The sequence below is a fragment of the Neovison vison genome, chromosome 11, assembly GCF_020171115.1.
Source record: "Neovison vison isolate M4711 chromosome 11, ASM_NN_V1, whole genome shotgun sequence".
In the NCBI taxonomy this organism is placed as follows: domain Eukaryota; kingdom Metazoa; phylum Chordata; class Mammalia; order Carnivora; family Mustelidae; genus Neogale; species Neogale vison.
This window is the reverse complement of record NC_058101.1, coordinates 43,404,441-43,417,710: the sequence shown is the minus strand read 5'-3', so window position 1 is coordinate 43,417,710 and position 13,270 is coordinate 43,404,441. Positions and strand designations below refer to the sequence as shown.

Sequence of the window (13,270 nt, the reverse complement as noted above, 5' to 3'; positions counted from 1 at the left end):
ATTGATTTTATAGAGAGAAAGATTTTATAGAGAGAAAGAGAGAGAGAGAATGCATGTGCAAACGTGGGGAGCAGCAGGAGGCAAAGGAGAAGGAGAGAAACAGAAGGAGTGCAGAGCTCCACGTGGGGCTCAATCCCAAGACCCTGAGATCATGACCTGAGCAGAAATCAGCAGTTGGGTTCTCAACCAACTGAGCCACCCAGGCACCTTAGAACTAAATGTTTTTATTCAGTGAAGAAGGAATCACAGGAGAGGTGGTTTCAGAAGATAGGTAAGAATTAGGCCAACATATTCCATGGAGCTGAGGTTTCAAATGAATGTCTCTACTTCTTCACAAAAATGGCAAGCCTGAGGGAACTGTACCATCTTTGTAGCTTTTCATTAAGGTAATTGACTAAAATGTTTGATTATTATGCATATTTTGGTTCATGATCTTTATTCACTGAGTAAATGCATTCCAAGACACATTGGTATTTGCCTGCAGTGTTCTAAGGAATTTTTTAATAGGTGAGCAAAGTCTACTTTAAAATCACTGAATTCAACCATTTATTCACTCATTCAACACACCTATCTTCTTACAGTTTCAGAGAATTAAAGAACTGGAAAGATATTAACTATCTTTGGCCACAGCGTCTTCATTTTAAGGTTTACAATGCTAAAGCTGAAAGATTAGTCTTTTCCCCAGATTTCACACTTAATATCAGAGCCAGTGCTTGAATCCAATTCTCCTGAGTCCCCCATTCAGAGTTATTTCCAAAAAGGACAAGAAATAGCAATACAGGTTAGTGAATGACAATTGAATATAGACTATATTCAAGGCACTGTCATTGAAACAGAGGTATAATGGATAAACAGTGTTTATGAGGGCACCACGGTCCACAGTGACATTTAAAAATGTTATGACAACAGAAAAATTGTATTTTTTTAAATTTAATTTTTTACACTTTTATATGGTTGAAAAGAATTTTAAGTAACATTTCACAGAGTGAGGAAATTATATGAAATTTGAATTTTCATTTCCATAAATAAGGTATTATTTGAACATGGCCACACTCATTCATTCGTCTCTTCAGTGGATCTTTTTGCACTACAATAGCAGAGTTGAGTTGTGGCAGAGACTATGATCTACAAAGCCCCAAATATTTACTTTCTGGCCCTTTACAGAAAATGTTTGTTAATCCTGGGCTAGGTTTAATAGAAGTCAGCAAATAGAGCAAAAGATAGGTCAAGCAATTGTGTTGGCAATATGGAGGATCTACAATTTGGTTTTAAAGCATAATATCTATTTTTGGAGTTTCAGGGGAAAGAAAATGTTTGCATGCATTTACTAAGAATTATAGGCTTTGTCTATTCTGTTTCCTGTTAGTTTTCATTATGGGGGAGAAATAGGAGACCCATTTGTATTTTAAGTCTAGAGTAGTTCTTGCAGTAAATACTGAAATTCATTATTTTGTTTCCACTCCCCAAATCAGAATATAGTAGGACCCAGGTAGGGATGACATGAGTAGAAGTTACAGCATAAGTAAAATAAGTAACACTTTTCCAGTACATAGTGGCTACTGTTTTAATACCAACAATCATTGTTCCTTTGCAGTAGTAAGTATTTTGTAATCTACTGGACTAAGAACTACCAAGTATCCTCTGCATTCTTAGTTTTCTGTGGAACAAATAATAGTGTCAAACATGAAACTGCATGCAAGTCAAAAGAAATAAATGCAGTTAGTTAACTTCTCTTTCCCCAAATGAGTGTTTTAATTAACTAGCCCAACTGTTTCAACATGTTTCTTTTTAATACCCTTTCATCTGCTATTGACTTGAAAGAAAGAAAAAACTGTTTGAAGTATGGAAAAATATTGAGATGTGAGCAAAAGAAGATGCCCCTAAAAAGTTTAAAAGACCTGATTAAGGTTTCTTTGAAGGTCCTGCCAGATATATTCCATCTAAAGTGCTATGGAATCCTAGATATGTTTGTCCAGTAGCCACTGACGTCAGTTGAAAATGTTTGCAGATTAACTGAGTACCTGTGCCTTTGCAAGAAAAGATCTCACGGTCTTAGATAGATCCTCTTTAAAAATAAAACGTAGTGTTCCTTATGAATGCTGCAATGTTCTGCTCCATGCCTGCTTCAGTGCTTTATGACTGACAAAGAGAGTCATTAGAAATCTGTTTGATGGACGTAACTAAGTGAATTGGAAAAAATAAAAAAAAAAAAGCCTTCTCAGCCCATTCAGAAGTAATTGATGTGACTGAGACAGCTGTATGTGAGTTCCAGATAAGGAGACGATTTATGAAGAAGCTATTGAAGCTAAAAAGGAAGGTGCGGATTTAAAGTTCTCCATAAAGTTGTCTGTAAGACACAGAGCAGTATTCAATAAGGAAAGAGATTTAACTTGAAGTTCTTTCCACTGGCATCCATAGTGTCCTATCCGCTTGGAGATAAAATCCCCATAAATGTGGTGTCACTAGGTTATAAGAAATATACTCCAAGAGAAGAGCTTCTGCACTCTTACCCCAATACTATGTTTTTCCTTTTATTATAAGTAGTGTATATAACAGGATATTCCCAAAGTTCACCTTCATAGTTTTCCCTTTTCTAAAATTGGTCACTGTCTGATCAAAGTAAACCCTAAGTATTTATTGTATGGGTTGTAACCAGGAAGATTTTGCTAATGTAGGCAGAAGGCAAATATTTTTAATTGTGTCTGATTGTGGGACATCATATATGCTTTCATGGTATGATAGTCCTCTTTTTAATCAATCTAATAATTAAGAATGAATAAAAACAAAAGTTTTATTACTATCGTGTATTTGTAAATATGCATGTGATCTCTGTTGTTTTTCAGAAACTATCAATGAACTTTCTCATGAACATTTTTTTTTAATAGGTCTCATCTAGTAATGCCATACATATTTGACAGTGATTGTATTCTGAAAACAGAAGAGCACATTAGTTAGTTTCAAAATTAATTTTCTCAAAGTTTCAGGTTATGAAGAGTACATGTGGGGTGCCTGGGTGGCTCAGTGGGTTAAAGCCTCTGCCTTTAGCTCAGGTCATGATCCCAGAGTCCTGGGATCGAACCCCACATGGGGCTCTCTGCTCAGCAGGGAGCTTGCTTTCCCACCCACCCCCTCATCCCCGCCTGCCTCTCTGCCTATTTGTGATCTCTGTCTGTCAAATAAATAAATAAAATCTTAAAAAAAAAGAATACATGTTCTTATGTCAATACTTTCAAAAAAGATGTGATTTGATAGGTCTTTAAAACTTAAAAAATTAGTGAATCTGCAAGATAAAATAAAAATGAGACAGTTGTACTTATAGTAAAATTTGACATCAACTTTCTAGATAGCTAAATTCTTTTTTTTTTGAACATTGCTTCAATTCTCTCTTTTATGAATGTGAAATGTATTGACTTGACCTCCTTTGAACCCTCTAGATAAGAGCAGGATGAAATCTGGGGTAGTTCATATTTGAAGTAGAAATTGTGATAACATCTCGTGTGACCTGTAAGCCTGTTAGACTGTCTAGATTTAAGTTTACTGTTTGATAATTTGCATTATCAAGTAAGCAGATCAATTTTATAACGAATAATGAATCAAATGCTCACCACATTTTCCCGTCATGAATGCTTTACCCCTTGCAATAATGTCTTTAGGTAACAAGCCTTATTCTATAGCCAAAATATGATCTAACTCCTTTCCTCATCAAGCAGGCTGTATTTCTCCTAATCCTAAATATACTGATGTATCAGTTTTAGCATCTGCTCACATTTTCCAGAAAAGAAAGCATCAAAAATATGAATGAGCAAATGTATTTATTGAATGTTACATTGCGAAACCCACAGCACCTGACTTAAATCCTTAATTGCTGTGTTTGTCCTTTCCAGTCTGTGTGATTAATTTTATATGGAAACGGTAACTGCATTCACACATCTCTTACAAGGGGCTCATGAACGCTTCCAGTGAATTTGGGAGAGAAGAAAGAGGCATCCATTCTGGGTCCCCCACAGTAGGCAAATTAGAAGATAGAAGACATCCCCATTAGCACTTCTGCCTATTTCCCAAGTGAACCGTAGATTTTCAGAATTCAAAGTGAATAAAGTTATACAAGAATGGAGAATGTTTATTCTAAGTCTATAGGGGTTTAAAGCAACACCAACCTGAATGTACTTCTATCAGCTGGAGCCTGGGATAACAATGAAGATACACTTTATGCCCAGAATTGCATATTATCTGGAGTTACCACTGAATATATTTGTCACAACTTCTAAAATATTTGAAAAGTCCCTATAGTAGGGTGTGTCTTCATTTGCAACTCTTCTCTGTGTCAAAATGGGGACAAAAAATAGTTGATAAATGGCATTCCCAAATAAGTGACTGTAGACATATTCATGCCCAGTTGATGATTAGATGCAAATACCTTTTGAAAAATTGGTGTCATTGTATGTACGTATTTGTTTTACAAATAACTTGCATATAGGACAATAAAAGCACTGCATTAATAGTATAACTGGGTTTGAAATTTCATATGAATTTTTAAAATTCCATTTAGAAACTTGGTGACTTACTGAGCCAGCTTTATATTTAAAAAAAACAACAACAGCAAAACACAAGCAGACAAGGAAAAAACAAAACAAAACAAAACCTAAAACATAATGGGAAATATCACTCTACTTACATAGCTGTGGTTTGAGGTATGATACCTTTTATAGTATATGTCTTTGAGGGAGCTTAAGGCTCTTTTTATAAACCATCTCATCATTTCTCGGAGAATTTAAATTAGTAAGGGGCAGGTATTATTAGCTCCATTTTACAGATCTTGAGCCTAAGGCATAAGAACCAAAGGTCAGCTAACTTTTCTGAGTTCAATAGCGATCTATAGGATTGTTTGGAATAAAATTTTCCTTTTTCTATTATTTCTAACATAACATTTTTCACACACACACACACAACACACACACACACACACACACACACACACACACACACAATACATGCAATTACCCGACATGTTTTACTGTTTACCTTACCTTTGTAATTTTATTTTATTTTTATTTATTTATTTTTATTTTTATTTTTTCTTAAAGATTTTATATATTTGACAGAGAGAAATCACAAGTAGATGGAGAGGCAGGCAGAGAGAGAGAGGGAAGCAGGCTCCCTGCTGAGCAGAGAGCCCAATGCGGGACTTGATTCCAGGACCCTGAGATCATGACCTGAGCCGAAGGCAGCGGCTTAACCCACTGAGCCACCCAGGCGCCCCTGTAATTTCATTTTTAATTTAACTTTTCTCTTAATTCTTAGCTTACTTACCTTCTCTGATTTCATTCATTCCCATTGTACCTTATGTTATGAGGCTTTTTGCTTGTGTCTTCAAATATTTACCTTAAGGCAAATGCTTTCGGTAACCATGAAGAAAAAGATAAAAATGAGCATAAATAAATAAAACTCTTTACACAAATCTTTTTTTTTTTTAACTGCAATCCTACTACTCTCTTATGTCATGCTTTGAAAATTAGGAGTCTGTTCCCTCTTGCTCCATTTCCTCATGTATTTACAAATTGATCTTTTACTTCCTTTGCTCTAATCTCATAGATTAATCTTCACAGTTTAGAGATTTTAAGGTAACAATGACCTTCTAATGGATGAATCCTACGAATATATGGTAGTCATAATCCCTCTCCGTGTCTGTGATGAATTTGATTATATAGATTTTCTTTCTTTCCAAAAATGAACTGCTTCTAATCCTTCCAAGTTTCAAAAGTGATCTGTTTTTCTTATCAACCCCCCCTTTTTTAATATTTTGCTGCTGCCCCCAAATGTGGAATCTATAATTGATCCCTCAAATATATGTTACCTATCAAAATTATTTTAGAAGTCTCAACCCACAACTCCCTCCTTTGCAATGCCTATCCTAATCCTAAGCAGGTTTCTTGGCATTTTGATAGATCAGTTTCATTGGAAACTTAATCATATTCTATATTATCTGTTTTTATACACATATTTGATTTCAGAATTCTTAAATTTGTAGAACCATTGTTGGGACACCCGCAAAACCCTAAGACCCTATAATGAATATAGAACAAACGTAGATATGGTGAAACGATGTCTAAATCCAAACAGCTATATCTTATAATGGCCTTGCTGCCCTTCGCCATTGCTGTTTCTCCAAAGTTCACTGTTTTCTAGCATAATTTCTCTGCCTCCAACATTTCTTCTTCCTACTCTTTTGCACAACACTGTCAAATCATGTCTTCAATCTCATTCATTCAATTAGATCATTCATTTCCTCCCTAGAATCTTTGATTAACACTCCCTCTTCTGTATAACTGTCACCAATTTTCCACTCATAATTTTAGGAATGCTTTTCTTGACCCCTTTATTGCATTACTTATTTACTTTTTGAACACATCCTCACCATTTCAACATGCTAGAAGACTGACACTCTTTCTCATCCTCTTGTGCTTTTTTCTTCTTTTTCTTTTTCTTGAAAAAGACCACATTGTCTTTGCAAGACAAGAAACCAAGCATCACTCTGGACAGAAAAAGAGAAAGCTCAGATAGCTCAGGTCACAGCAAGTCTTCATGTCCATACTTTTGCATCTCAAGATGGAGCCATGGTTCTAGTAACTCTCCAGGGAAACACTACCCATGAGCATTTAAGGGACCACCTGGCTTTTTGGTATAGTTTGTTTGTTTTTGTCTGCTTTCATTTGTAGGGTTTCTCCTTCCTCTTTCTTCAAATAAGTCCCTCTTCGTTATGCAGAGGGACTTTACAAACTACTGATATCCAGTCCCACCCGGAATGCTGATTCATTGGGTCTAAGTTGAAACCGTGTCTTGGCTTTATGTTTTTTCGCAAGTTTTCTGGGCCATTCTAAGGCACATCTAAGTTTAGGAATCCCCACATTAACCACTCTAGAGTATGAATAACAAACAGTGATAGGTACATATATAATGCAAATCCATTCTCTCTGTCATGTCACACAGTCAACACAGCACTTTACATTTCTTATTTAGTCAACGTTTCTAGAATATATAAATCATGTGAATTATCTATCTTAACTTACGCTATAAAACCTATCTTCTCAATAGACCCAATCTGATGATGACTGATGGTATGTAAATACTTGTCTGTCTGCCCATCAATCTGTTTCTCTGGCTCTACCTAACATCTATCTATCTAGTTTGTATCTGATTTACCATTGGAATCAAAGCTTAACCCTTGCACCAATGAGTTTTCCTTCGGAAGTTAGGATTCTACACTGACTTGTTCACATTGCCAAATCAAATACTTTGCCCCAAGAATTTTATCAAAATAGAGCTTGAGATAGTAATATAATGCTGACATTGTATTGTTGAATTCTAATGGAATTATATTAAATGTGGTTAAAAATGATGGGGTCTTTCATGAGCCATTATGTGATATTCTTTATTTTGGATTTTTATTATGAATTATTTTTGTTTCCTCCATTACACGTTATTTTTTTTAAAAAGCTTTTCACACAAAATGAAGCATTTATGAATCTAAATATTTGTTATTATATAAATAGATCTTAGCATTTTAAATTTATAATAACTTTTCTTTCATCGTTAAATTTAATATGCAACCTAAATAATTTGTGAAAATTAATATACAATCAGTATAGGGTAAGAAATGAAGAAAATACACAGATTCATAGAAGTTGTTATACAGTACATGATAGAAAAAATATTATTTTATTTTTGACATTTTTTCATTGCAAACATAACCTATCACCTTTGTGCTGTCCTATCACTACTTTCGGTGGAACTAGCATTTAATCACAGGTTCTGAGTTTACTACCTTCAGCTAAACATCACCCTCTCTTCTATTTTTATATCAAAATGTAACAACATTTCTCATAATTTCTTATTTTTTCCTTTGTCAACTTGTTGACAAATTATGTGTTTCTGTATTCATTTTGATCATTCCTTTTGGGTTAATGAAGACTGATTCTAAAAGATTTGAGAGCCATTAAAGTAAAATCAAGAAAAGTATTTGATCCTCCTTTCTCCCACTCTCTTTCTTTACGTGTGTATATTAACCCATTACTGTGTCTCGAAAGGATATGTCTGAATAACCAATGGAGTGCTTTCCTAAATTCAGTATTGTCATTTAAATCTCATTGTTCAGTAGTATTTACTGAGTGTTTTCTGTATGCAGAGCAATGTGGTTTTAGGAAACTATCAGCAGCCTTGTTTCTTAGATGAGACTGAAGAAATCCAGATAATTTGCTGAGAGTGATAAATAGAAAATAATTAAAAGAAAATATGTGCACATAAGATAAAGCATAACAAATACAAATTAATTTTTATATTTACTTGTATATATGAAACGTCATGCTACTGTAAAGAAATGTGAGAATTATTAGTTAAATAAGATTACTGTTTCTAGAATTTATTGCCAGTAAATATGGGGCCATGTTATATATATACTTTTTGTACTAGAAATATTTCATAATTGTTTTACTGCAGTTCCAATTCAGTGAAACATTATAAAGAAGAGAATGTGCGTTGAATGTTTTTCCCTTACAATAAGATTCAATGGTTTTAAAAGATTGATTTTGAACTAGAATGAATATAGAATTTTATGACGTTTGTATACTCCAAATAAATACATGAAAGATAAGGTACTGGTTAAGAATGCCAATAATGGACAATATTCCTCGCAAGTCTTCTGAGACAAGATACAAGGAAGATTTGCAGAAGCATGTGTTTTTCTGTAGTAAAACTGATTTTTTAAAATTTGGAGGAAATTCCATAACTCTTCATAACTTTCTCTTTAATAACCAACATGTGTAGATTATCATTAACACTTTAAAAATTATACTGGTCCAGTTGTGACTAGTAATTTGTATCATTAGTATTCAAGTTATAAAAGTGCAAAAAGGGTTTTTTAACTTTCTCACTATTTTCTGGCAATGTTAGTTTTATGCTTTATATCAAAAAGAACCAGATGAATTATATGTTTAAAAATTGCTATTTTCAAAAAATGCAAGAATCTTTAATGGATATAACTATTTCCAAGGATAATCTCAGACAGCTATTCCAGAAAATTTTTGTATTGTTTTTTCCAATTATTATGTATGTAGCACTATCAATGCATGAGATCAGTTTGTTCTCTGAATGAGACGAAAGCTTTCAATTTATTTTGTAGTTACAATAATCTGTAAATTCTACACATAGTAAATCTTCAGTGCAGCTGACTTCAATACCATAGTAAATTGTGAGATCCAACTGGATAAAAATATGCAACACTTTAAAGATACAATTTAAAGACAGTACATGATGTAACTTTCTGGTTTTGAACAAACTGTAAACAGTCTTAAGCGCATACAATTAAGCTTGTTGGTTTATTTTGTATTCCCTGGTTAAAGAAAGGTTTATCTATTATTTTAATACCACCTTTACAGTTTTTAATATTACTGAGGTAAGAAATATATTCCTGTTTTCTAGCACTGCATCTAAATTCCTATTTATCAGTTGTACCTTAAATAGTTTAATGCACCTGTTGGAACACTCATTTTAAAACCATTATATCATATAGACAAAGTTTTTAAAGCTGAAGGTTTAAAGAATGAATTCTTGCAATGATTACTTCAATATTTATTGCTTTCCCAAATCAATGACATTTGTTTTTATAGAGTCTATTGTGAAAAGCATATTTGAAGTGACGACTACAGAACAGAAGAAGGTTGACCATGTGGGACTCACATAGATTTAAATGTGTGTTTTAGTGAAATTGCCATTTTCTTATCTCTGTTTCAGAAGGGGAATTTCTCGTGTTTTTTGTTTGGTTTGGTTTGGTTTTTCTCCATAATAAAATCTAAGTTCTAGGCCTTGCCTCAGAGAATGCAGTTAACCAAATAGCTTTCAACAGCTCTAAGCATTTTGTTTTGAATTAGTCGTCAGTAATCCTTGATGTATGCAATGTATGTGTTGTTTGATAAAATCATTTACAATCTTATATTTTAGTGACATTCAGAATCTTTTCTTTTGCAGCCATTTCGTAGAGTGACGTTTTCTGTTGTGAGTCAGCCTCAGGACCCACATCAGGGGTCACTGCAGAGTTGCTATGACAGCGGGCTGGAGGAGTCAGAGACACCAAGCAGTAAGAGTTCATCAGGGCCAAGGCTGGGTGCCCTTCCACTCCCAGAGGACAACTATGAAAGGACCACGCCGGATGGCAGTGTTGGTGAGGCAGAGCATATGGAAAATGGTAGGGGCAAACACAGCATCCACACACATAATCACGCTAGTGAGCCATAATAAGTAAACTTGCAAGGGTCAGTCTAAAACCCAAATAAAATAGCTGACACTAAAACTATTTTATCTAAAAAAATAAATATTTGCTAAAGGACAGAAATGCCAAATAAAGGAACATAACCTTGCAGATAAAATTCACCGAACTTGCACCATCATTTTAAAACAGCCTGTCAGAAATAAACACATTTCCAAATAAATCAGAGTAGTACCTGCTATGAAAAAAAAAAAAAAAACCTAAATTAATTCATAATACCTAAACAATAGCCACTGAGAAAGGTCTTGTGTTATTGTTTTCTTCTATTCATTTTTGTCATGCAACTATTTCTTCAAATGCAATTGTCCAGCCTTAGTGAAAGGAAATGACAATAAACACACCTTGCTTTTTCTTTTCCTAGGTATTTATTAAAGCATTTGTGAACCTCTCTTTTTGAGTGATAGCTGAAATGGAGTCAAACAAGAACAGTGTTATCTTATTCTCCAGAAATGTATTGTAAATCCTATAAGAACTCCCTTCTCATTTAAGTATACATCGTGTTTTTTTTTTCTTTCATTTTTGTGCAAGGTAAAAAGAAGAAAGCAAATTTTAGTTCTATATGTTCCTATCCTGTTGTGAAATGATTCTCATGAGGACCACAACAATTGGCCTCCTATACACTTTCTTTTAAGTTATAAAGTTAGATTGCAAATAATATTTATAAATCTTCTCACACTTGTTTATGTTCCCCCAAACAATTAAATGACGTATTTTTTTGGATTTCAGGTTATAAGTAAATGCCTGAGGAGTAGGCTTGTGTGAAATAATGGAATGGTAAAGTTTATATCAATTTTATTATTATTTCAAATGTAAAAAGAGATTTGGTTATATGTAGGGGAAGGAAGGGGAATCACGCATTTTTATCTCTAGCGAAAACTTGAAATGGATTTGTCTTTCACCATCCCATCCCCCAAGTGAAATAAGACATCCCAACTTTCCGTTATATACCAGTTTCTTTAGTGATGGTATGCAAATAGAGCGTATTAATGCAGGAAAAGTCTGATTTTCTTGAAGTTTACCTATGAATATTAAAATCCAGTCTTAGAGAGTAATAGATTATAAATGACCCCAAGTGAAATTATGGCTAAACTAAATCATGTTAAATAATTATTTTTCCACACTGTTATCTGGGTGAAAAGATATGATATCAGGGTCTGATGATTGATATCCCTCTTGATTAATAATCCAGAGTTCAAATGGCATTTTGCCTTATGGCTATAAAGGCATGCTTATCTGTGTGTATGGTGGTGTATGCTTATGTGGATGGGAGCTTGATGTGGTTTTTAAGAATTAAGTTTTTTTAGTATCTCTTTAAATGACTATAAAAATTTTGGTATGGATTGCATTGCTGATGAATATATTTCTAAGGCAAATATGATTGAAATGCTTTGCACAAAAGTAAAAATTAAAATACTATAATAATATTAGATACACACACACACCTAGGAAGGCAGAATTGATCTAAGGACATTCCTATACCTGTGATTACCTTTTGATGATATGAAACAATTTTATTTGTGTTTTAAAAAGTATCTCACAATAAACACCATAATGTACAATTAAGTCTTGAGTTTTGGATGTCAGCTATATTAACAGAAAGGACTTTGTATCATTGTCATTATATTCACCTTTTAATGTTATTTTTCTCTTTTTTGAGTTTAAGTGGATTCAACACCTTTAAAATAAGTAAGAAATGACAAGTAATAAACATAATTATATATGGTAAACACATATCGGTTACTTTTTAGGAAACATAGATGGAAAACTTAACAGGTGAACTTGTTAAGAAACTAGAAAGTTGCTGAGAAACATTTGCCAAGTAAGGCTTTTAGTTATTTTCTATAACCATGTTTTTAGTCTTGTTAACAGCAAAGATATCATAATAGAGCTGATTTTTCTGATTTTGTATGTGACTGACACTTGAAATTCAGTATTATATAATCAGTTGTTATCCGTTAGCTGTGATTCATGTTAGCCCTGCTCTATAGGTAATGACAGAAGGAGATGTGATTCACTTTGGGTGATCCAAATGCAGTAGTTGACATTTGAATAAGTTTGTTGGGTCCAAGTTTTTAGATTTCTATCTAGCCATAGAGTACAATTGTGTTGCTTGAATTCTGGTAATTTTATCTTCAATATTAATGGATCATTCTGACATAAATAGAATTGGAATTGAAACCTGTCAAGTATTCATTTGTCGCATTTAATTGGAATCCAGGTAATCTGCAGTGTTTTGCTTGGTTAGGTTTTAATCAGGATTTGTATTGGATTTTCCATGAAAATACAATTTTGGATGCTGTCCTAGTTCCTAATTATTATTACCTCAAATATTTTCCTTGAATTTTAACCTATGTGAGCAATGCAGTTAAAACTGATTTTTTGGATTAACTTCCATTGTAAAGTTTAGAGGATAATTTCCAGTGCAATAATAAAACATTCCAACATCATGATGCTACCTGGGTATGTGTTAGAACAGCTAATGATAAAAATAAGTTTTCATTGATGTTGGAGTAAGGGAGTAACTAAAAATAACTAAAATAACTAGAAGGAAAATTTAAGTAGAGAGGGAGTGAAATACACTATGTTCTTCAAAAGCTTTTATTTTCTTCCCATACGTTAGCATAATAAACACAATTTCAAAAAGAAGGCCTGTGGATTAATAAGCTTTATAATAAGCTTTATCCTACATTCCAACCCACCTTACTGCCAAATGATGAATGAAGATTATTCTCTTAGCAGCTTAGGAAAAAGAATACACTGTAAGAATCAACACAATTTCATAAAACCTGAATTTAATAATTAGAATGAGTCCTACTATTTTAATAATTCCAGATTCAGGTATTTACATCCCTGGGTCTCTGAAAAACAGTAATGGAAATGATGTCATTAAAAATATTTCAAGAATTTGTTATGAATTGGATATTAATTCATGAAAAACATCACTAATATATT

General features: G+C 33.3%; 1 protein-coding gene across 5 annotated transcripts in view; it reads left to right on the top strand.

The window, feature by feature from the left end:
* PCDH7 (protocadherin 7) overlaps positions 1–13,270 on the top strand; it is a 418,062-nt gene that overhangs the window by 183,355 nt on the left and 221,437 nt on the right. For 2 of the 5 annotated variants that reach the window (XM_044225791.1, XM_044225793.1), the window contains exon 2: positions 10,021–10,213. In XM_044225791.1, coding sequence (XP_044081726.1) covers positions 10,021–10,213 — 193 coding nt within the window. Of the gene's footprint in view, positions 1–10,020; positions 10,238–10,679; positions 13,178–13,270 lie in introns of those variants that run through there. The other 3 variants (XM_044225789.1, XM_044225792.1, XM_044225794.1) reach the window with 2 other exon arrangements.